Source organism: Mus musculus, chromosome 5, assembly GCF_000001635.26.
Source record: "Mus musculus strain C57BL/6J chromosome 5, GRCm38.p6 C57BL/6J".
Lineage (NCBI taxonomy): Eukaryota > Metazoa > Chordata > Mammalia > Rodentia > Muridae > Mus > Mus musculus.
Window position 1 is genome coordinate 30,520,727 of NC_000071.6, and position 24,325 is coordinate 30,545,051.

Genomic DNA, 24,325 nt, shown 5'->3' on the forward strand with positions numbered 1-24,325 from the left:
TGCCTGCATTTATTTGTGTTTGATTTCACTTTTGAGTGAGTGTGTGTGTGTGTGTGTGTGTGTGTGTGTGTGTGTGTGTGTGTTGGAGACAGAGTCTCACAAACCCTTGCAGGTCTTGAGCCTAGGTATGTAGGTAGCCTCAGATGTTCTTGAGAGTCTCATGATCTTGCCTGCACTTCCCAAGTGCTGCGATCATAGGTGTTTGCTGCCACACCAGCTCTCTCTCCACCTTGCCTCATGTTCTATGGCTCTCTAAACACCATGAGGTGCGAATCTTAGAAAGGACTTTTCAGGACAACATCCAAAGCCCCAACTTTTCATCCTTTTTATCCTTATCCTGGGATCGCTACCCCACTCCCACCAAGCTGTCCTTGATCACTGGTGTCTTTAGTTTTCTATTGCTGCTATTAAATGCCATGACCAAAAGCAACATGGTGGTGGGGAGGGTCTATTTTCGTTATACAGCACCAGTCATTCAGGGAAGTCAGAAACCCAGGGGCAGGAGCTGATGCAGAGGTCATGGAGGGGCGCTGCTTACTGGCTTGCTCCCCATGGCTTGCTCCGTTTGCTTCTTTATACACTCCAGGGCCACTTGCCCAGGGGGTGGTCCTGCCAAATGAATCGCTAATTAATAAAATGTTTTGTAGGCTTGCGTACAGGCCAAGCTTTCAAGGACATTTTTTTCACGTGAGAGTCCCCCCTCTCAGATAATTCCAGCCTGTGTTGAGTTAACAGAAAACAGTCTGCACATGAAGGGTCCAGGTAGCCAGGAGGCATCTCTATCCAGGTGTTAATTGACACCTGCTGTTGGCTCAGACCTCTGGGTACTTTGCCATCTCCATTCTCCTGCTGGCCCAAGAAAGACAACAAGGAAAAGAAGAAGGTGTACCTTTTTAAAGGTTTACGTCCTAGGCCCTGCCCGACTCAGCGATCCCACCATTGCTTTACCACAACCCCGGCAGTAGCTATGGGCAATTGTCTTGAACATGAAAATCTCTGATCCATCTTTCCCGGCATGTTCTGGAAGGTGCGTGGAGGTGTCAAGCTGAGCCTCAAAACAAGTCCTGGCACCATCTCATGGAGGACCAGGGAAGAAGTGGCAAGTGTCCAGTGGGTGCCAGCATTGGGTACAGTGGGCAGTTGAGCTAATCTGTCACATACAAACATACGGTTCCTGAATCTTTTCCTCTAGATCAGGACTAGCTAGACAGTGGCATAGCAGGCTTAGGTGAGGGATGTAGGCTACACTGCAAATGATGTTGAGTTGTGGATTCCAGCCCAGTACTGGGGTCCTGTTAGCACAGCACACCTGAGGATGTTCTTGTTCACTGTGTCCTCACGAAAGCATGGAGGAAATGGATCAGAGACTGCAAATACAGAGCTAGGGATCGACAGCCCACGTGCAGAGTGACCTTTTGCAGTGATAGCCACTTGAAAGACAAGTCTCTAGTCGCTTGCTATAGAGTTCTATCTTTTCACGTTGATTTGATTTGAGACTATTTAAACACCCCAGTTTTTCATCTCGTGCTACTCCCTGCAAGGCACAAATGTTTTCCCATGATGCTACACAGCCGATGCAATTTTCATTTTAATGGCTACTTTGTTCTAATCTCTGGAGTGGACTGCCCTGGCTATTCACTGCCTCCAAGGAGAAACTGGATGTCTAGACTCAGAAAATAATGCCCCCCAAAATGAAGAAAATAACACGTAAGGATGTTTACTGTGATGTTATTTATAGTAGCAGAAAAATAACTAACCCCTGGAAAGAGTGCTACTGCTCGGCCATGGAGAAAGGGTTTGTCTGGTCAATTAGAACCCAATGCAATTATGCAGCCATCAGACCACAATCACGTCAGCTATTCAGCAACATGAAAAAAGCATTTATGCCTAATGGGGAGGAAAAAAAACGCAAAATAAAATTGTGTCTAGGTACATCTACCATGTTGTGAAATTAAGCTTGGCCGGGCAAAGACAACAACGGAATTTAAAAACGGAGATTCTAGGTTGTAGTAATGGATGCCAACGAATGGCAAGTCTCCTCTCCCTGATTTTCACTATTATTTGTGTCTTTCATTGGACTATTGAGGCAGGGCAGGCAAGCCTGGCTTGTTAGAACTGCTAGGCCTGAAGCTTTGGACCCTAAACATTCTGGTAGCATTGTAAGTATGGCAGCCAGAATTGGATCCTGCTGAGAAGAGTTTAGTGACAAGGGAAGGTCATTGACATGTGACCCACTTCTGTCATTTGCATCTCAGGGCTCTTGGGTTTTAATAAAAGGCAGAGAGGACCAGTTTGCAGTTCTGGTGTGGTTTTCCACAGTGCTCTGGGAACCTTTCCTGGGCCTTTGCTAATCTACTCCTCACAATGCCCTCCCAGGAAGACACAGTCTCTCTTCGTTTTCCCATGGCTCCTGGTACTCAGGAGCATTTGCAAAGACAAGGCAACTCAAGAGAGGAGTATGGACCATATCATCTGCTGGCCTGAACCTGGGCGGTTCTTCCTGTCCCATTTGCCTGGGAAAGAAGAGGCAAGGTCAGTTTGTGGGGCAGAGTTCTGCTTTCTAGAGAGGAAGCCAGTTCACGCCCCCACAGCTGATTGCCAGTGGTTTCTCTGGCTGGCCCTGTGGGCATCGGTTCATGGGAGGTATGGGGCAGGACAAAGGCTCTGTGGACAGAAGTTGGGGACAGTGTGAAGTAGAACCCTTTAGCCATCTCCAGAGAGAAGGTGGAAATGTCTGATGGGAAAGTTCTCTGCCACCTGAGGAGCTGTGTCACAGTCACAGGTACTCTATTCATCCTCTGACATAGATGAGCCACCACCTACCTCAGGTACTTGCTCTCAGGCAGAGTAAGAAAAGGCTGGCCTCTCTCCCAGAACCTAGCTGGGCTCAGAGTGCAGGACTATCTGAGATCACCTTTGCCCCATGTCTCAGCTCCAGCTGCCAGGCCAGTTGTAAGGCACCTGCCCGCCTGGTCCCTGGTCCCCAGCCCCCAGCCCCCGGCCCTCCGCCCCCGGCGCCTGATGCCCGGAGCCTGGAAACTGCTCCCTGCAGGACATCAGGCAAATCATATGGTTATGGTCCCAAGCCTGTCTTCTGGCAGAATACTGTAATTTTGAGTCCTTCCTTGTGACTTTCTGGGGACACCTACTTCTCTCCAGTTATTTTGTGTGAGATGGGAAATGGCCCCCTACGCTGTGGTCATGCCTTCCCTCTCCGGCTATTCCTCTAATACCACTGACCCCCAAGTCCCATTCCCTTTCCTGGAATACCTCTCATCCAGTCAGGATGAATCCCTCTGAGGTGGGATGAGATGTTACCATTTGGTCTGGTTTTCAGACAGAGCAAACTGAGGTGTGACACAGGCTGCCAGTTAAAGGGTCAGAATACAAAATGGCAAGCCTGAGTTCTTGGCAAATCTCAGGCAGTGCCAGTATTTAACAGAGCGCTATGGGCCTTCTGAAATGGGCTGAGGTCAGAGCCAAAAATGGGAGAAGCCCCCAGAAGGTCCTTTCATAGCTGAGCCCGTCCCTCCCTCTGTGTAGGGACATGTGATCAATAATAGCACAAGGCAGGTGGTATGGTCCCTCCCTCTCACATCACACTCAGGCCACCGAGAAACCCTTCAGTGCTGCAGGGCATCTAGTCCCCATGGAGGTGGCAACAGGCAGAGGGTCAAAAACCCTGGGAACAGGGCCCTGGCAGGCCCAGGCAGCAGCTCGTTAGGAAGCCTGAGGGGAAAGGGGCTGAAAGAGGAACAAAGTTGTTTATTTTTTCTATTTTTAAACCAGTCTGAGGTCTCTGGGGGTACAAATGAAGTTATCAGTAAAGACATGAGGGGAATAGCCTCTAGCCATGGGTTTGAGAAGGCCCTGGGGACCAGCACTCTTGAAAAGCTGAAGGGGGCTTATTTGTCTTGTACTCTGAGGGCAGGATAAGGCCTGGAGTGCTGGACAAGCAAGCCTCCAGGCCCAGAGGTCCCCTCCTTAGGCCCTTAGCTGCTTTTTCCCTCAGTACTTCTGGGAAGACTTACAGTGGGCCCAAGTCTTACAGTAAAGAGAGTTTCAACTGTATGCCATCTTCACACAGGAAGGAGACTTTGCACAGACAGAACACACACATACACTTATACACACACATACACACATACATACATACATACATACATACATACATACACACATACACAGAAGCAATATACATATACACACAGGCAACACACATATACATATACACATACATACACACATACATACACATACACGCATATACATACACACATACATACATACACACATAGGCAGTACACATATACACACAGGCAACACACACATACACAAACACACACACACACACACACACACAAGAACTATACTTGTCTTAGCCTGGTCACAGGATGCCCCTTAGATACCTGGGACAGCCCTTCCTCCGAGTAGCCTCCCATTCCTTCAGCCTTTCTAGTAGTGCTTATGCCAGCCTAACTCAAAAACCTCTCACGGGGTGGGTAGGGGAGGGTCAGCAAACACAGTGATATATGCAATGTAACAGGGTCATTCCATGAACCTACAGAGAAGATACATGGCTTTGTCTTAAAGGCAAGGACACTGAGAAATTCAGTGCTTTGTCCGGAAGCTTTTTTCCCCCATAACACCAATTGCCTCTTAGGGCCTCACAGCATAGAGAATCTGTTCTGCCCTTGGAAAATGAGCAATCATGAATCATGATGGAATCAGTTAAGGGCATGGCTGGGAAAAACCTTCAGGAAGTGCTTGCTAATTGGGAAACGGCAAGGATGGTTAGACCCTGACCACACACTCTGATTTGAATTCTGGTCTTTGCTGGATTCTAGCTGGGTAATTGTGCAGTTGAAGACATTTACCTCTCCACTCCAGCCCCAGGATGGGGGAAAGACAGACTGAGCAATTGCACCAGATGGGTTGTGGGCGCTTCTATCCATTACCTTCTTCTTGGGGCCACTCGCTGGCTATAGGACACCAAACTCTCTCCAGGAAAGGAGGGAACAGTGTCCCTTGGTATCTCCTATCTCCAGCGGAAGAAACCCAGCTGAGAAAAGCTGACACTAGAACCCGGCCCTTTCTTTCACCCTTCCCAAGTTTTCCTGGCTATCTGGTGAAAGTGAATCCACTTAAAAGATGAAGAAACTGAGGCCTGGGGACCAATGAAATACCCAAAACTGCAGAGAGCCTGTGTCAAGGCCAAGCCGGGGCGTCAGACCCCATCCCTCTGCGGCTGCTCAGCCCAGAACAGAGACGGCCTCCCACAGTACTGAGCTTTTTCCGAAACAAACCCCTTAATTCTTTGGCTGAATGTCTAAATAAGGATTTTTGCCAATTCCAAGCCCTGCTAACTGATGAAGTTGTCAGAAAAAAGATCTAATGATGCTTGAAAATGCAGGGAGTGAGCCAGCTGCCAAATTGCCCTCCCAGCTCCGACATCAGGGAGCCGGGACCCTCCCACTGGGGCCGGGGCGGGGCCTTGGGGAGCAAGACTTGGATGGCTGGGACTGCTGACTCCAGTCTTCCTTCCCACTGATGAGCTGCTCAAACCCTTTGATCTTCCCAGCTGCAAAGGAGGGTACCACTTCCATCTCGAAGTTACCTTGTAGAAATGGGGTGATGGGTGTGCTAGCCCTGTTGGGCCCAGCTTAAGTCGACTGTTGGGGGCTGGGCTAGAGCAGCCAGCAGGCCTGAGCTCTGCCTAGTGGCCCAGTGCCTTGCAGCCCTTGAGGGAGCAGAGAACTGAGCTTGTGGGTTCCATCTGGAGAGGCAATGGGTCTCTGGTCGACCCCTAGTATTTATTTATCTCTGAGATAAATCCAGCTGCTTGTCTTGGATGTGTGAAAAACTCCAAGTGACCCCAGGCCCCTGGAGTGGGGCTTCAGGGGGAGCCTGGGAGCCCAGAGGGCTCTTTGTTCTCTCTGTCTTTCTCAGTGGAACATTTGTCCCACTCAGGAGTCTGGGTACTAGGGGTGGAGCCAGGCTGGGGACTTGAAAATCAGACAATTCCCAGGCCTGCCCTAGGAGCCAGAGAGACAAGGTGCTAAGGGCAGGAGGAGCCCAGCCATCATACAGAGATCTACATAGCAGCCCCACCAACACAGAGTCACACGAGTGTGACCTTCTGCACTAGACTGCATCCTACAGAGTGTGTCAGCTATTGCCCAGGCCAATAGCTTTCCCATGCTTTCTGCTCTCAACGCACATGTGTACACACTCACTCTGATGCCATCTTCTGTAGGAGACAAAGGAAAGCAAGTGGGATTCTTGTATTTAAGTGTGAGGGGAGGGGGCTGGATGGCGTCCGTCTACCCGACTACTCAGTTTCCTCGTCTATAGGAGAAGGAGGCACCCAAGTGTTTCACAGAGTGAGATTCAAACAAGGCAGACTATGAAACAACCCAAGCCAGGGCTGCGGGCAGGCCTAGGTGGCTAAATGCTGGGATTGTTGCACCCAGAAAATCCTTTGCTTTGCTTTTTTTTTTTTTTTTTTTTTTTTTTAATAGCATGCCAGGAAAAATAGCTGAGGATGACGGGGGCTCAGGACAGTGGCCTAAATACAGTCTGAGGATTAATCCCGGGCCCAGCTGTCCCCTCCTGCTGCTGCCGAGTTCACTCAGTGGCACTTGAGAGGTTGTCTTGGGTGTTAGGACATTCTGTCAGCTCTTCATCTAGGGACCCCCTGATAATGTGTTCCCTCAGGGTGTGGAAGAGTTCTGAAGAGAGAGCGTAGCTATAGCTTCAACTTGGGAAGGGAGATGGGGGCTGCCATCCTGTGTGTCCCTTCTCATCTGCCAACCTCAGCTTCTTCATTTGTGCAAGCGCAGTGGCAGCCGTGAGATAGTTGTGAGCAAGTCGATTGCTAAATGGTCAGGGAGACCCTCGGCGTCCAGGCACAGTCTCCCTCCCACCCAAGTTTCCCCAGAGGACTGATGAAATCATTCATACCTGTGCCATCTCCCGTGGAAAAGGAGGAACCCACGGACCCACAGGCCCCTTCTGGCTTGGGACTCAGCAGGACTGAATGAGGCTTCCACTTGCAGACTTTCCCCTAGGCTGAGGATCCTAGCCTGTCTCGGGGTAGACATCCAGCCAGGGTGCACTAGAAAAGTCTATGTGCAGGTTCCCTGGGTACCCAGTCAATGCCCCAGCCTAGACCTAGGACATATTAGGAAGCTTCCCTGGCCTTCTGGTGGGCAGGGTATGTTGCCCTGAGACACACCCAACCCCCCGCCCCCCGAAAACCTTTCCCTTGGCCTCCCAAGGACTGTGAAAGAACACCTGGAGAATGTCTGTCTAAAGTGTGTCTGTCTAGAGCTGTCTAGGAGGAGCCACACCCACAAGAGCAGTTATAAGACTACTGGGGCACCAGTTGGGCACTAAGATCTAGAATCTGAGCTCTGTAAAGATGGGGTGGTTTATGACCACCGTCGGAGCTCCCCAATGAGAGGCTCTGTAAAGCTGGAGGTTGCCCACAGTGCACAGTCAGCCACTGGTGGTAATAACTGGCTTGTAGGAGGTGAAAGGAGTATATGTGTACTCCTCTGTACCGGGCATTTTACACACACATAAACACACACACACACACACACACACTAGTCTCTCATCCATGGTTCCCCCTTTCTGACAGTGAAAAGCAGAGGACAGGACAGCAACATTCTGTAGGGGCCTTGGGCAGCACCCGCCTGAGCATAAAGGAAGGTCCTAGTAGCCTGCAGGGTATCCGGTGTGAGTATGGGAATAAGAACCACACGGACAGGGGACTCTAAGGACACCAAAGTGGGGCATTCGGCAGGTGCAGAGTCAAGAGGAGGAGACAGAAGTCCGCGAGACAGCTGCCATGTGTGGGAGATGCTGGGGTGACAGTAGGGTTGGTGTTTGTGATGTTTTATTTTACCCAGGAGCAATGAACACTTGCACCTAGCCTCACCCCCTCCGGTGCTCACTGCAGTGGAAATAAAAGGACCTCCTGGAGATACAAGTAAACCCAGAGCACCAGCAGGGAAGAGCAGTCAACAGGCACACCTGCAGGAAGGGGATGGATGGATTGTGAGTGAATGCTAGAGAGTCAGAAATCAGGACTGAGCCCATAATCGGAATGGTGACAAGGGCCGGCTCTCTGTGGGCTCTGGGTCTGCACACTCTGTTAGTGCTGGGAATAGGGGCAGCTTCCATGGAGGGCTGCTGGCGAGGGTTTCAGAGTGTTTAGAATTCGGGAGCCTTTACACTGAATGCTGAGGGACTGCCTTGTCTCCAGCCTTACCAAGGATAGGGACGCTTTTCTCTGGTGAGAGGCAATTAGCACCTTTCTGGGGGACACCAGACACCACTAAAGACTGAGAACTGAACAAATAAGTGAATGTTAAACTCAGACCCATGCAGCCTGTTTCTCAACTTGGCTCTGGGATGCTGGCTCACAGAACACTCCAGTGTTTCTAGGGAATCCTCAAAAAAAAAAAAAATACCCCCTCAGCTCACTCTCCATTGGCACTCCAATTGACAGACACCACCCACGGGCTCAAGCTTTGAAACAGTATTTTTGGCAACCTTTCACACTCTTCATTATGAGCAAATAATTACCAGATATCCAAGGAAGGCCTCTGGCATGAAAGGCAAGGACTCTCGGCAGCAAACGGCACAAAGTTCTTCAAAGGAAGATCAGAGAAGATATCGCATGTGCATGCTCGAGAAGCAGGAGGGTGTGACTACAACAGAGGTGGAGAACACAGGTGCACTCCTGGAAGTCGGATGCTTAAGAGAAAGAGTGAAAAGCTCATTGTAGTAGAAAGATAGAAGTCGAAGAAGCCCGGAAAGAAGAGATGAGGACTGGAGAGCTGGCCGAGCCGGCAAGTGTCTGCAGAGCAAGCATGAGCGATTGAGTTTGTCTCAGAAGCCAGACATGGTGGCGTGTGCTTGTAATCCCAGCTCTGGGGAGATGGAGACAGGCAGATCCCTGGAGCTTGCTGGACAGCTAGCCCATACCTATGGGTAAGTCCCAGATCAATGAAAGACTATCACAAACCAGGTGAGGGCTCAGAGATGGTTTAGTGGGTAAGGGTCTTTTGTACTGCAAGCATGTCTGCCTGAAATTGAACCCCCAGCTCCTGTGTTAAAAAGCCAGGCATGGCTGTGTGTGTCTGTAACCCCAACACCAGGACACCAATGAATGAGAGAGACATGTTTTCAGAAAGAAAGTGAACATTAATGAAGAAACAACAGCAAAAGGACACACACACACACACCACAATGAGGAAACAGAAAGGCTTTGGATTTCTCATTAACAACAGTAAAAGCTAAAATGCAGTCAAGTGATACTTTTCAAATCCTGAAGACAAACGGTTTCCAATCTATAATCCAATTTCATCTAAATGTTCAGTCGAGTGTGAAGGGAAAAGAAGGGTGTTTTCAGACGGGTGAGGGGTCCAAACACTTACCTCCCAGGATTCCTAATCAGAAAGCCACTAAAGGATGTGCCCCACCAAGGCTAGGGGAGCCAAGGGAGAAGTACACAGCACAATCTCCAATGAGATGCGGGAAGACTCTGAAAGGACCAGGAAGTGATGTTACCTGAGATGCTGACACATTCTGGGTTCAAAGTGCAACCTTGTCCCGACTACAGCAATTATAAGGGCCAAGAAAAAATGCCTAGGAAAATGAAATGTGCAGAAAACCCACCCTTCTGAACACTCAGAGATCTAGACAATTGGTGGAGCCCCGGTGGTGAGTTAATGATATGTACGAAGAAAACTAAACAAAAACAATTATTATATCCAGAAAAACAGTAACAAGGGAACTGCAGAGAGGAAATCTCTTCACATCTGACTTCACAGTGCAGCTTGGAATAGGGCATACAACCATCCTGCAGAAACTCTTGCTAATGGTCTGGATACAATGGTTCCCCCATCTCTGCTCACTGAAGGAGTTTCATCCCCCAAAGCTTTATGCTAATGGGTAGAAACTCCATTTTACTGCAGTGCACAGAAGTGAGGCTTTTGGGAAGTGGCTGAGTCAGATAAACTCACTCGAGTGGGGCTCTTGTGAGTGAATCCTAGTGGCTTTAAAAAAAGGAGAGGGAAAGAGAGTTATTCTCGGGACCCTGCTGTGATGTGCACAGCCATGGGGAAGCCCCTCATTGCAGCCTACAGCTTCCAAGATTGAACTAAATCAAGTTCATTTCTCAGTAAAGTCGCCTGCTGTAAGCATCTTTATTAAAAATAACCAAAACCTGACTATGTAACACCAAATTTTCCTTTACTTAAAATTATTCCATCACTACACTGGGAAGTCAAGAGGCATGGGTGGGTGGGTGGGGATGGGACAGAGAGAGGCTGGAGACAGGCTGGCTAGGGGGCAGGCCTTTGCCCCACCCTTTTCCTTGAGACCACTCTATTTTCTCTCAGGCGTTGCCAGCCTCATCCCAGGTGACACAGAGACATGGGGCCAGGAAACCAGAAACCCGAGTCACTCCGTGGCACACTCACAGTGTTTACAGAAAGCGAGATGGTTGTTTACAGGAAGAGAAACACTGAGCTAATTGACTTTTAAAGACATCAAATACAGCAGACAAACAGAGCACCAACCCCACATGGAAAAGGGGCACAGTGTCCCAACCCGTAGGCGCCTTTGTCCACAGACTTTTCCGGTTATCTCTGCCACCCGGAACCTTCTCATGCCTTGCTCTCCAAAGCACAGGCCTGTTTTTTTTGTTTTTTTTTTTTTCATGATGAAACGCAAAGTAAGAAAACCAAACTTCATTATTCAGAGATTACCCAAGTGCCCTAACTAAGCCATACCTGTCCCTAAAGTTTCCTGAGGCCCCCTTCTCCAAGCCTGTCTCAGAAAAGGTCTGGGTAGTGAATCACAAGGCTCCCATTCCTGGGCTGCAAGGTTCTGCTTGTCCAAGATTGGACAGAGGCTGGAAAGGACACAAGTGTAGCCTTAGGTCCAGCCTGAGGCCAGCAACATGGCTGATGACAACTGATAATAATAACGGGAGATAAAGTCTAAAGGTGTGTATGAGTGTGTGTCATCTGTATGTGTGTGTGTGTCTGTATGTCTCTCTCTGTGTGTATGTGAATGTGTGTGTCTCTGTATGTGTATGTGTGTGTTTGTGTGTGTGTATGTGAATGTGTGTGTCTGTGTATGTGAATGTGTGTCTCTGTGTGTGTATGTGGTGCGTCTCTGTATGTGTCTCTGTGTGTGTGTATGTGAACGTGTGTGTGTTTAATTAATTTATTTTTGGTTGTTTTGAGATAGGCTTTCATGTAGTCCAGCCTGGCCTTGAAACGCCCCCCATTCCCCTGCTTCCAGCTTCCAGCTTCCAAGTGATGAGATTACAGCATGCATTATCAGGCCTGGCTAAAATTTACAATTTTAAAAGTGAATTGATGGTGATTATGGGAGACATAATTTTTAAAATGTCCTTACTTGGAAAAATTGAAGGTCAGTATCTGTAGTCTCTGCTCAAAACAAACTTCAGCTGTGGAGTAGAGAGTCTGGGACACACTGCGGCATGTAATCTCAAAGAGAACGAGACCCAGCCCAGAGCCAGAGCCATGGATCCGAGGGAGCATCTAGTCCAGTCTCCCTTTGGTACCAAGTATTTGCCAGAATATGCCTGCCGAGGGCCTCCTGGCATGCCCTGCTTGGTCCTTTTGGGTAGCCGGGAACTCAGTCCTTGTGTAGAAAACATCTTCTTGTACTGTTGAAAATGTACGCAGTCCTTGGACAGCTCTACATCTGCCCACACTTTCTCACTCTTTGACCTTCTCCATTCTTGTATTTCAATCCCTTCATGTTGGTTTCCCACCCTGCTCTACACCTGAGGGCCTGGACTGCCACTTAGTGGGGACCATGTAGCACTGGCTGAATGATTTAAACAAACAAACAAACAAACAAACCTTCACTCAGTGGCCAGTTCTTCCTCTCAGTCCCTGGGCCTCATCTCTGAGGCAGCCTGACCCTTAGAGCCTGTCCTGTCCCAGACAGAAGGGAAGGTGTGCCCTCACTGAATAATGACAACCCAGATCACTATTCTGCCGAGGTCCAAATGATGCATAAGGAAGTCTGAGGGTTATGATTGTCCGCCCAACACTGCCTCTCACAAACCATGGACATGTTTTAATTAAAACCTCAGAGTATGGGAGAGTCCTTTTCTTGTGTACCCCTGGGCCTGGCCAGGCTGCCCTGGGGGAGAGCAGGGTCTTTTCCTAACTAAGATAGTGGCAAGCCACTGTTCCTAAGGAACAGAGAGGCATGGGACCGCGCTGAATGGTGCAGGCTGCTGGGAGACGGGAGCCTCCAAGTTACCCCACTGTGCCCCACATTTTACATAGGAAGAAACTGAGGTCTTGCCACGAGAGCAGAGTGTGTGTATGTACATGCACACACCTGCTGTCTGTTCTGGGAACATGGAGTGTAGGATTCAGCCACAGCAAGTGTGTGCAGACCATGTCATCTACAAACCTCATTCTCACGAGCCACACAGATCCCAAAATATTAAACTCAAAATTAAAACAAAAAGGAAAATTCATACTGGTTCAGGAAAAGGTTTTTGTGAGCCCTTAGGGTTTTGTGAGGAATTTCATTCAAAGCGATTGATGGCCACTCATGGCCCATCAGACTGCAAGTTGGGTATGGTCTAAGGAAGCCCCTGGCTTGGGGAGGTAGACACCATTGATGGAAGGATGGGTGGACAGATGAACAGATAGACGGATGAATGGAAAGGGGGATGGATGGATGGATGGATGGATGAGGAATTACTGGAAGAGCTGAAATCAGGGTGCTTTTCTTCCTTTTAAACACCTGGGAACGCAGACACACAGGAATGCACAAAGGCAGGCTAGGGGACAGTCTTCAGGATCCACACTTCCCTTCTCCTAGAAGAATCCCCAAAAACTCCCAGACCCTCCATAAGAACCCTAGTCTCCTGAAGTAGTGTAAGTAAAATACAGGGTGTGTCGAAGGCTGGCAGATGGCCTGAAGGATGGCCCCTGTGGCCCTGTGTGGGTCTCCACATATTTCTACTCACCCCAGTTGGGGTACAAAGAGCAGCAGAAGGGATGAGATAGTGCAAGGGTCTCTGGGATCAGTGAGAAGTGGAGAATGGTGAACCCCAAAGGTTGGATCATGAGATGAGGCTCAGAAGTTCCTGGCAGGCATGGGAGCAGGAGGCCCATGAACAGGGCCAGTGAGAGATTCCAGCTGGGGTGACTCTCAGAGTCCTGGCTGGGTTGTCCTCACCTGAGAGAGGGCAGTGGTCAGTATACCTGTCTGCCCAGGTCTGATAGCACCAGATAGACATGAGTGAGAGGTATTTGAAGTCCATGCCCTGATGAATGAACCCCTGAGAGTGAGGGCATCAGCTGATATTCTTTAACCCTCAACATGGAAGGCCCACTTCACTCTACCACTATTACAACTTCAGCCTCTCCCCACTCCAGACTCACCCTCAGAGCAGGAAGGGAGCTGACCTGGTCCATGGTCAGTGTGGCCTCCTTATAGTGCTTGCCCGAGGGACAGAGCTTCAGGAAGGTGTCGTGGATGCTAAGAAAAAGGAAGAGAGGCATGGCGGTCACATGGGAATGAAAGGGGCCATGGAGCCCCATGATCATGAGTGTGGGAATGTCTCATTAAGAGAACCCACTAAGGATAGACTGACATGGAGTGGGAAACACCCCACTATCCTCAAATGGTCAATGTGGGGTTCTAAAACTGCTGTGGGGGAAAGTGAGCGACTATATTATGGTGTGTCACATGGACCACACTCCACAGGGTTCATTCTGGAATGTTAGGGCTGCCAGGAACTCTGTCATAGCTCCTTCCAGCCCCTCTGGTACAGATGGAGACATCTAGGTTGGACATCTAGATACTTCCATCATCAGCATGGAGAAAAGAGGTCACTCGGTGAACACAGGAGCCAGGTTCCAAATCCATGTCCTGACAGCTGGTAAACCTGACAGCCAAGCCAGACAGCTGGCAGCAAATGGTCCCTGCAGACTAAAGCCCTGAGCGGTCTACCTCTTGCCCTTACCATGCCCTCTTCCATCTGTATGTGTTCTGGGAACTTTGCAAATGACAGACACGGGGTTGCATGGCTGTATAATCATTGACCAAACAATAGGAAGGAACTCTGCCCCAGGCCGAGAGGAGATGACCCTGTAGACTCTGTTCTTCTCACACTATCCTGGACAGCAGGCTCTATCCACCAGCAGGCTCTTGGGACTACAGGCCAGTGACTGTGGCGGCCACTGGAGGTGAGGGCAGACAGCAGACCCGGCAACACTGTGTGATCTTGGGCAACTTGGTTTATGCTTTTGAGCCTTAGCTTCATCATTTGGATAAAAAGCCACCATTACCTCTCTTGTGGTACAAGCTCAGTGTAAGTGAAAGGAAGTGTGTAGATGAATGTGTATGTGCATGCTTGTGTGTATGTTAGGGTGTAACTATAATATGTTTAAAAGCATGTTCTTTATATCTGGATAGACCAAAGTCCCTATCTCCCCTGGGTTGTTCTCCTGTGCATCAGGCACATGGTACCTTCTGCTGCTGTACAACTTCAAGCTAGGTGATAACGGAGGGAGCCCACTCACCTCACTCAGGCCTTCTTTCCAGCCTCTTCCTTATCATTGCATTTTTATTTAGTGTGTGCACATGCATGTATGTGTAAATGTGAGTGAGCACACATGCATAAGCACATGCCCCCCAACATGAGCACATGCCCCCCAACACGAGCACATGCCCCCCCAACACGAGCACATGCCCCCCAACACGAGCACATGCCCTCCAACACGAGCACATGCCCCCCAACACGAGCACATGCCCCCCAACACGAGCACATGCCCCCCAACACGAGCACATGCCCCCCAACACGAGCACATGCCGTTGTGTGCTCATGGATGTCAAAGACAACTTTCAGGAATTTATTCTTCCTACCATGCGTGCCCGGTTTTCTAACTCAGCCTTCCAGGCTTGGTAGCAGACACCTTACTTGCTAAGTCATCTCCCTGCCCACCAGCCTCTTTTATCATCCTCCTTGGGTTTCAACATTATCCACCTTTCCTCTACTCCCTCTCTATTTTGCCTTTCTCTAGCATCTAATCTCAGCTGAGTGCTGGGAGCAAGCAATTTAATTCACATTCTGGAGTGAATAATTCACAGTCCCTCCATTGACAGCCGCACCAGATAAACTCAGATGGATTTTAGTCAGTGGGATTTAGTGCCATGTGACTAAGTGAAGAATTCAGGGGTGATTCTCTGACTCGAGTCCGGGGGAGAGGAGGAGCCCATGCCAAGTGCCCAATGACAGAGAATGCAGAGCCATCTTCTGCTCCCGTTTTAGACAGTCATCTTGTCACAGCTCACTGATGAGGAAAGCATTCTGAGTGTCTCAGCCGTGGACAAGTGGAGGAAAAACAAGCTAAGGTTCTGTTTGTCCACAGTGTCCCAGCTCTGTGCTCTGGGAGGCTGGGCTCAGCACCTGCCGCCAGCTTGCTTGCTTCCAACCTTCCAAATGGGCTTGAGCCCAAAAGAAGCCCCAGCACAGTTTAGAGGCCACGAGAGAACAGTCAAGGTTCGTCTCCCCTGTGCTCACAATGTCAGCACAGCTCTTATCTGAGTTTGTCCTTCCAGGAGGCCAGCAGCAGCAGCTCCAACCCCCACGTGGGCACCTCGGCCTGGGCAGGGATGGTTGGTGTTTAGAAGCCACAGCCTCTGAGGTGTCTGCCCATCCTCCATCACCTCCCAGGGCTGCAGCTGAGGATGCTGCCTTTGTCCTCCTGGGATGCTGAGGCAGACAAACCCATATGAATCCTATCCCTCCTCTACTAAACATGTGAGCAGAAACTGTAGACACGGGTTCCATTGCTGGCCGTCCAGTGGAAGGTGGTCTTTTTCCAATCGCTCTGTGCTGACTTGGGAGGGCCTGGAGAACGGGAGGTGGACCAGGGCATGGAGCTGCATGGAGAGAGCCAAGCATGGCCCTGTCAGTCTAGTAAGAGGCCCTGAACTGTCCCGGGAGGTTCCGTGTAAATATTAAGAGGGAACCAAACAGCAGATGTGTGGGGAGGTTAGGAGAGAATTCTAGAAAGTGTTGGGATGGGAAGGGTCACCTCAGATCAAAGAAAGAAAAGCCATTCCTGTTAGAGGCTCCATCCCTACTGACCTCCAAGGGACAAGGGCAGGCAGTCACGGGCAAAGGAGCATTTTGTGATTCTCATTGTTAGAATTGCTGCAGTCTCTCCCTCTTCCTTTCTCTTTCCCTCTCCATCTCCCTCTCACCCCCTCTCTCTTTCTTTTTTTTTTCTTCTTCAGTGTTTCACTATGTAGCCCTGGTTATCATGAAAGTATGTAGTCCAAGTTTGCCTTGAACTCAGAGAGATCTGCCTGTCTCTGCCCGCAAAGTGCTAGACCACTCTCTGTCCATTTCATAACAAGGACCCACCAAGGCAGGGGCCATTCCTTTACAAGAGAAAAAACAGGAGGTAGATGGCCTGCCCAAAGTCACCTGGCTGTGGACATTAAAGTGTGAGCTGCAGACACCAGAGCTCTTGCCCAGAAGCTCAGAGAAGGGAGACTGGGAAGGCCTGCAGTTCTCACCATGCCTGACCACACACTGTGTGCTCTGCATACCCAGTCAGACATGTTCCTCCTAGCATCTTCCCAATAGTCCCTGTTGTGTAAGTAACCACTTTGTGGATGGGTAAACTGAGGCTTGGCGAGTTTACCTAGTGTGCCCAAGGTTGTACAACTGGGAAGACACAAGAGATGACGAATGAACCCTAAAATGGGTAATTTGAGTACACTATTTCCCCTTGAAGGGTCCACTATACCCCCCCCCCCAGGAGAGAGCCCTTGTGCCTCCATTCCCAGGCTGGGCAAGAGTGCTGGCCGGGGACCTGCCCAGACTCTGTGCTTTCCCAGACAGCCACAGGGACCAGCTGTCCACAGATGAATCATGGCTGCATCTCGGCTGCCACAGAATGTCCTCCTCCTCCAAATATGGATCAGCCAGCTCGAAATGGAGCTCTGAATTAATCACTAATGGACTCAAAAGTCAAAGCCATTTGAGAAACTCACACATCGGGCCTGCCAGCAACCAGGCAGCCTGCCTGTGGCTCGCTTCCACGGGAGACCGGCTCCAACCTGCCTCGGCGATTGCTACCTCTCCACGTGACATTGGACCTGCCATGACACACCCCACAGACTCAGTTTCCCTTGTGAAATGAGAGTCTTGGTGACTCCCCTGACTGGATCCCTCCAATCAAGTCACATGTGACTGAAAGTCTGTACCGTCTCTGTCATCCTGCCTCCCACTGCTACTGAGACCTTTAGTTTAGTGGGTCTCAAATGGACTCTGTTAAAACCATGCAAGAAATTTGTAAATGGGTCTGCACCCTCACTACGCCTTGGGGTTCTTATTCCAGTCCAGGAACATGGTGCAGATTCTAGAAGCTTCTGAATGGTTCTCCTGACAGAGTAAAATCAGAGATTTAGTGTGAGCCCTGGTCCCTGCCTGAGCTCCACTATCTGGGCTTCTCCACCTCATATGCCAATAGCCTGTTGTCTTATGGTATACCCTACAGATATTTATAAATGGCCCTTCTTTGGCCCAAACATGAAGATTTTTACTTCCAAACTGTGTGACCCTGGGAAAATCACTGTCTTTCTCTGAGCCAGTTTCCTCGTTTGCAGACAGGGAGTAAATAGCATGGTGGAAACAACTGTCTGTGCTCAGCCCTGAGCTGGGTACATATTGCTCCCACGGTGACATGGCATCTCCTTGGCCTAATGATGGCTTTGTGTGACTGGGTGCTGAATCCCCTCGAACTGTTTTATTGTGTGGAAACCGAGGCCCAGTCCCACAGCCAGAAAGCAGCAGAGCTGAGCCTCAAACGCAGGCTCTTGGCTCCCAGGAAGAAACCTTGCCATACTGTCTGTGCTGGGGCTTCAGTTGCTCCAGGAAACCCCAGTGGCTAGCGGGTGGAACTGATGATGGAGACTAGAAAGACTGGGGAGTCTCCAGGATGCTAAGAAGAAAAAGGGGCTTCATAAGAGGCTTGGCAGAGCATTTGTCTATCTGTGTGGTGCCCTATGGTCAGACCCCCAACAGGAAGGAAGGAGAGAAGGGAGGGAGGGACGGAGGGAGGGAGGGAGGAGGGAAAAGAAGGAGGGAGGGAGGGAGGGAGGGAGGGAGGGAGGGGGAGGCGAGGGAGGGAGGGAGGAAGGAAAGAGGGAGGGGGGGAGGGGAGGAAGGAGGGAGGATCAACCTAAGCAGGGTCTGGGAACAGCATGTCAACAGACACATCCTTAACCCAGAGACTCCAGAGTATCATGGATTCATCCAAAGGGCTCAGCCTGTGCCAGGCTGACCTGGGCTCCAGTCACAGTATATGAGGACCTGGTGACCTGGCCTCTATGTACTTATTCATGTGGAGAAGAGGGTGAGGCACCTTACACAGACCCACTGCCTTCTCCCTGCCCACTGCTATTGATTTCTTCGTGGCTTTTATTGGTGTACCACCACCATTCAACTGGGCCATCATTGAGACCTCTTAAGAAAAACTGTTCAAAACTGATGGAGCTTGGTCTGGTCCAGCCTGACATTAGCAGCTCACAATGGCCCTGCCTCCCCTAGACATTGTGAACAGGTAATTCCTGAGCCCACGGCATGAATCGATGTCTAAGTGATTTTCTTCCTTGAGCCACAATGCACCCCTAACATGGACATGTCTGAGACCTTGCTTGCCCCTGGGAAGGAAGCTGGTGTGTTTGCCACATGTGCCATACCTTTCCAGGCATTGTGCTTGTGCATCGGTGTGTGTAACCATCTTTACTTCAGAAACCAGGAGCATCTTCCAGCTCTCAGTCTAGTTTCCCAAAACAATACACTGCAACAGGCTGAAAACAAGCACTCTAAAGCCTGCAGCCAGGATGACTTACACCCTGCACCCCACACTTACCCACTCTGTTCTCCAGAGGCATTTTACAAACAGCTTATTGTTCCTCTTGGTTTTTTTTCTTAATATTTATATAACACTTCTAAGTACTGCGCTAATGCTACCAACTTGCCAGTGCCTTTTCATTATAGACATTATCTCACGACATGCCCCTATTAAGAGGAGGATTAATTTCTCTATATACATCTCCTTTCCCAGCGTCCCAATTTAAAACAATTCGCCTGAATCGATATTCTGTATTTACCGTATTACTGTTATATTTTATTTATTATTCAAGCATTGCTTACAGCTGGTTTCTCTTTCTTGCAAGCCTTTTGTTTTTTCCAGAGTTAACCATGGCCTTGTTTTCTTTTTCTTAGATTGCTGTATGTCTGTCATTAGTTCATCTACCAAACTTTCTGCAGAGCTGTAAAAGGCTGATTGCTCCCCCAGGCCCGTTTCCGTTGCCTTCCTTGAGCTTTTCCTCATTGCCATCCTTGTCACTAACATTTCCATCCATTTGCTAGGGTCCTTTCGTCTCTGCATCCTGGGTCTTTGAGTTTGATTACTAATTTTAGCTGTCTCAGATATGTGTATACCCTTTACTTAATTGCATGTAAAAATATTGTTATCCCACTTACACTCATGATTGACAGACTAGCTAGGAACTTTTTTTCTAGATCAGAAATGTCTTTCCTAAGAATTTTGAAAGGGTCATGTCTTCTCATGCAAGCCCAAAGCTGTTCTGATTCCATACCCACTCTGTATCATTTTTTCTTTCCTCCCCCTGTGGAAGGTCTTCCTATTGTCTCAGCATTCTGAAATGTAACGAAGGTGTAGAATCCCTTTTCCCTGTTGACATACAGAAAGGTCCTCCAAGTCAGACTGACAGCAAGGCTTTGAAGGTTCAATGTCAGATCCCCTTGCTCCTCACTGTGCTTGGCTGTGACTCTCATCCAGACGGTGAGCTCCTCTCACACCAGAGCATTGGTGGGATGCCAAGTGAATCATAGGTAAGAGGTAGACTCACCTAAGACCCAGTATCCCTTTGTGTTCTCTCCTGACTCTTCACCATGGCATTCTAAGCTCCCTGGGCCTTTCTAGGTTTTGAGTCTATCACTCTGGGCCTGCAGATCGAATTCTTTCAGCTTTCTACTCAGCTGAGTTCGTTTTAGGATCCTATATAGCTACTTGGTACTTCTCATGTATCTGTTGACCTTTCTCATCTATGGCCTTCTTTTTTGTGCTTACAGGTTTCTTTCTTCAAAATAAAACAGAACACATGCCTTTACTCTCCCTTTAGTAGTGGGAACAAACATGAGTGGTGCTCTTGTTCCCCACGTTGACTGGATGTTCCATGCACTTTGCTTTCCTGATTTAATCTTGAAATTTTGAACATCATCATACTTCTAAGGTTCTCCATGGAGGCTCCAGCTACTCAAGACAGCATCCTTCTGGTGGGTGAATCAGCACCAATGTTTCCTGAGCCATCATGATGCAAGTAGAATGACCAAGTCAGCCTGACTTCTTCATTTTGAACCACAGCCTCAGTTGAGCACCTTGATCATTTGAAGTCCTTATTCATATCTTCAGCTGCTTCTCGGCCTATGATCTCCTCCAGCTGGGGTGTCACTTTTACTGAAGTAGCAGGACCTTCTTCAGTATCATCATGCCATGTTGGAGTTTCTGTCCCCCCGACCCAATCCTGTCCATCTTATCTGAAGTTGTGCAAGTCTAGAGACAGATGTAGAGTGGGCACTGAGCCACTACATCTTCCACTATGTCTTCATTAGGCATGGTATCCAACACCCCCTACCTAACCTATTCCACTTCTCCATGGTCCCAAAGGTCCCTTTTGGCAGGAGCTACCCAAAGTGAGGTATGGCTCCTTGTGCTCAGGAATGGAGCCATCAGTCAGGGTGGGTCAGAAAGAGCTTCAAGAGAAGCTTGTGAGACAGGTTTGATCTCATGCACAGCTTTCCCTAGCCACATTTGGACAACTGAAGTTGCGCCTTTTCCATGAGGAAGTGTTATCAAACTTGGGGGTCACTTACTATGCTCCAAGCTAGGTTTGGCCACCCACCACCCTTCATAAGCCAATTAAAGGAACCAAATTAATAGTGGAAAGCAGAAAAAGATTTATTCAACACAACCCCATTGGGAAGAGGGACAAAGGGATCCAGCCACTGTCCAAGTCATTTTCAGCAAGGTTAAAGTTCAGATAGAGAGCCAAGGATATTCATATATGTATGTCTGTCTTAGTCAGGGTTTCTATTCCTGCACAAACATCATGACCAAGAAGCAAGTTGGGGAGGAAAGGGTTTATTCAGCTTACACTTCCATACTGCTGTTCATCACCAAATAAGTCAGGACTGGAACTCAAGCATGTTAGAGAGCAGGAGTGATGCAGAAGCCATGGAGGGATGTTCTTTACTGGCTTGTTCAGCCTGCTCTCTTACAGAACCAAGACTACCAGCCCAGAGATGGTCCCACCCACAAGGGGCCTTTCCCCCTTGATCACTAATTGAGAAAATGCCTGACAGTTGTATCTCATGGAGGCATTTCCTCCACTGAAGCTCCTTTCTCTGTGATAACTCCAGCTGTGTCAAGTTGACACAAAACTAGCCAATACAATGTCTAAGCAGTACCAGTCAAGGTGGAGTCCCATCTCTCTGACCTATCATTATCTGGGACTCAGTCTCATTCTGTAAGGTGGTTTGACAAGTGGTTAGAACTGTGTGAAACCTCTCTCAGGAAGACATGTTCCCCTGATGGCTGGTACCTTTTCCTTCTCTGAGCATGAGACTCCTGGAGAAATTCCCATTCTTTGGGATCCTTTGTTTGAATAGTCTGATACATTGAGATGCATGGTGTCTCATTAGAATATCTTCATTTCTGTCAGGCCAGTTACATAAAGACATTGTATTAGTTGCTTTTCTCATTGCTCTAACAGAACACCTAACAGAAATAACTTCTGAGAGGAAGGGCTTGTTTAGGTCGTGTTTCAGAGGGGTACAGCCCTTCCTGGTGAGGATGAACACAGTGGGTGGGGCAGCTGAGATGTTGAGTCTGTAGTCCCGGGGACTAATGGGATGGTCTATTAAATCCTAGTGGATCAGGAAGCAAAGAGGTCTGGAAACAGAAGTTTCCATAACCCTACAACCCTCCATTTGTCGGTGAGGCCCCACCCCCTAAAGGTTCCATAACCTCCAGAAATAGTATCAGTGTCAGCAGCAGGAGGTCGAGTGTTCAAACACAGGAGCCTGCTGCTGGCACATTTACATTCAAGTCATAATGCTCACCTCTGATGGGGAGGGAAGCAGGCTGGGAAGAGGATGTGAACAGCTGCCACCTCAAGACCTGGCTGGTCAGTTTAGGTGGGAGGGGGCCCTCAGGATGGCTTGTATCCAAGAACCTCGTTCTCAGGAGGCTAACCCAAAGCAAAGGAAAACTGGGGGAAGGACGCTTGGGGGAAAATAGGTGTGCCATCCATATTCCCTCTCCCTGAGTCCTCACCACCATCATCACAAGCACCCAACAGGCTAAGTATCCACAGCAGGGTCTGGTATTAAATTATAGTTCATGAAAGTAAAGGAAAGACTCAGAGTCATTGAGGAAGGATGGGTGGCTTTCTATACACTTCCTATAAAACTGTCAAAGAGGACAAGCTTAAAAACAAACAAACAAAAAGAGACAAAAAGTACAGAACAAAATGAACAGGATGCAGGCCCAGGAAGCAATGAGGATGTAAGTGGGTGAGCGGTTATGAAGGTGTGTGTATGGACCGTTCTCTCGGGAGTCTGGATGATACACTGCCGGTGAGCAGGAGCTGAGTCAGGGGGAAGGGCCCGTGGAGAGAGTGCGGGCATTTGCTTTGCATTTAGAACTTCAAATTTCGTCCTGTTTGGATTCTCTAGTCATGTTTCAATGTTGCTTCTTTTCCTCTTGTTTTCTGTTTTATGCATACATTACTTCTTAGAAACTATCAGTTAGGGATTAGGTAAGTCGTAGGATACAGCTCACTTGGCGTTTCCTCTATGTAAAAAACTGAGTTCCGTGTGACTCAGTGCGAGAGTCCTTGGCTAGCACATATGAAACCCTAGCTTTTGTTGCCAGTGTAGAAAAAAAAGTAAATAAGTAGTATTTTTAAAAGGAAAGGTAGCAAAACGTCAATACTGTTCCTGGTCTCCATAGCTCTTTGTCATGTAGCTACCCTATTGTGCCTGGAGAGTCTAATGTTTGTGATGTTTGGGGGTGGTCAGCTCATAGAGAGCCAATGAGGACAAGGGGTGGGGTGTGTGTGTGTGTGTGTGTGTGTGTGTGTGTGTATCCAGGACAGTGTCTAAATGGTCTCCTCATTCCCATCTTCACTGCCTTCCTCCAGAAGTGTCCTGGAACGCGCATTTATACACCACACAATTTTGTTGAGTACCTGGCTACAGGTACATCTACCCTGGTCATCCCATTCCATGCCCTACAAAGCCATTTGTCACGACTCCATTCTGGATGAATAGGACTTTGGCCAAGAGGTTTCCCACAAGGCAGAATCCTACTTGAGAGCACATTCTCTGCCCCCATTGTGTCTGATACAGAATGAGCCCTGGAAGGAAGCTTTGGAGGTGGGGTCAGGAAGAGATGGGACAGGTAGCCAAATGAGCATGCATGATGCTTCCAGCTTCACTGGACCAGTGAGTGGCCCCAGTAGGCTCAGCCTACACAGTCTAAGCATTTCTTCATTTTCCTCACTGCCCCAAGAAGTCCCAACATCTACGAAGATCCTCTGCCTCGGGTGGTAGTAGCAGCACTGTGGCCTGAGTCTGTTATCTCCTCCTGCTCCAGTGGACTCTCATGACTTCTGTCCATCCCAGATGTTGCTTAGGGGCTGTCTGTGTGGTTCTGAGAAGGGATTACACCCCAGGGCCAGAGTGAAACCATAATAGGAAAGACTCCAGCTTGGGAAAAGGGAAGAGGACCAGGGTCTTTACTCACCACAGAATCTCATTTCTTGTCAGGAAGGTCAGAGCCTGCAACAAATCAGAGAGGAGACTGACACTTGATCCAGTCCTACCCCACACCCCCAGCCCCTGTAAGAGCATGAAGCCTCAGAGAGGAAAGGGGTGCTCTCTCACTGTACTGTTGAAGAAGTGATGACAGCGAAGCCCTCAGGACCAGGCCTATGGTGACAGCAAAGGGCAGGATGACGCCCTTACTCTCCCAGCCATGTCATGGGGAAAAAGGCAAAGTAGCCCGGACTGGCAGAGTTGATCTGAGCCAAAGCCAAAACCCCGGGCTCTGGGGCAGGAGATACAGGGTGAGGAGGTTTAAATATTGGTCTGAATCATATGGATACAAGTATAGCAGAGTCAAGAGACATC

General features: G+C 49.0%; 1 protein-coding gene across 2 annotated transcripts in view; it reads right to left on the minus strand.

The window, feature by feature from the left end:
* Nucleotides 1-24,325, minus strand: part of Cib4 (calcium and integrin binding family member 4) — a 60,263-nt gene that overhangs the window by 35,144 nt on the left and 794 nt on the right. For both annotated transcript variants that reach the window (XM_006504153.3, NM_028483.1), the window contains exons 2-3: nt 23,940-23,974; nt 13,464-13,560 (exon numbers count right to left, since the gene is read on the minus strand). In XM_006504153.3, coding sequence (XP_006504216.1) covers nt 13,464-13,496 — 33 coding nt within the window. In that variant the 5' untranslated portion in view covers nt 13,497-13,560; nt 23,940-23,974. The remainder of the gene's footprint in view (nt 1-13,463; nt 13,561-23,939; nt 23,975-24,325) is intronic.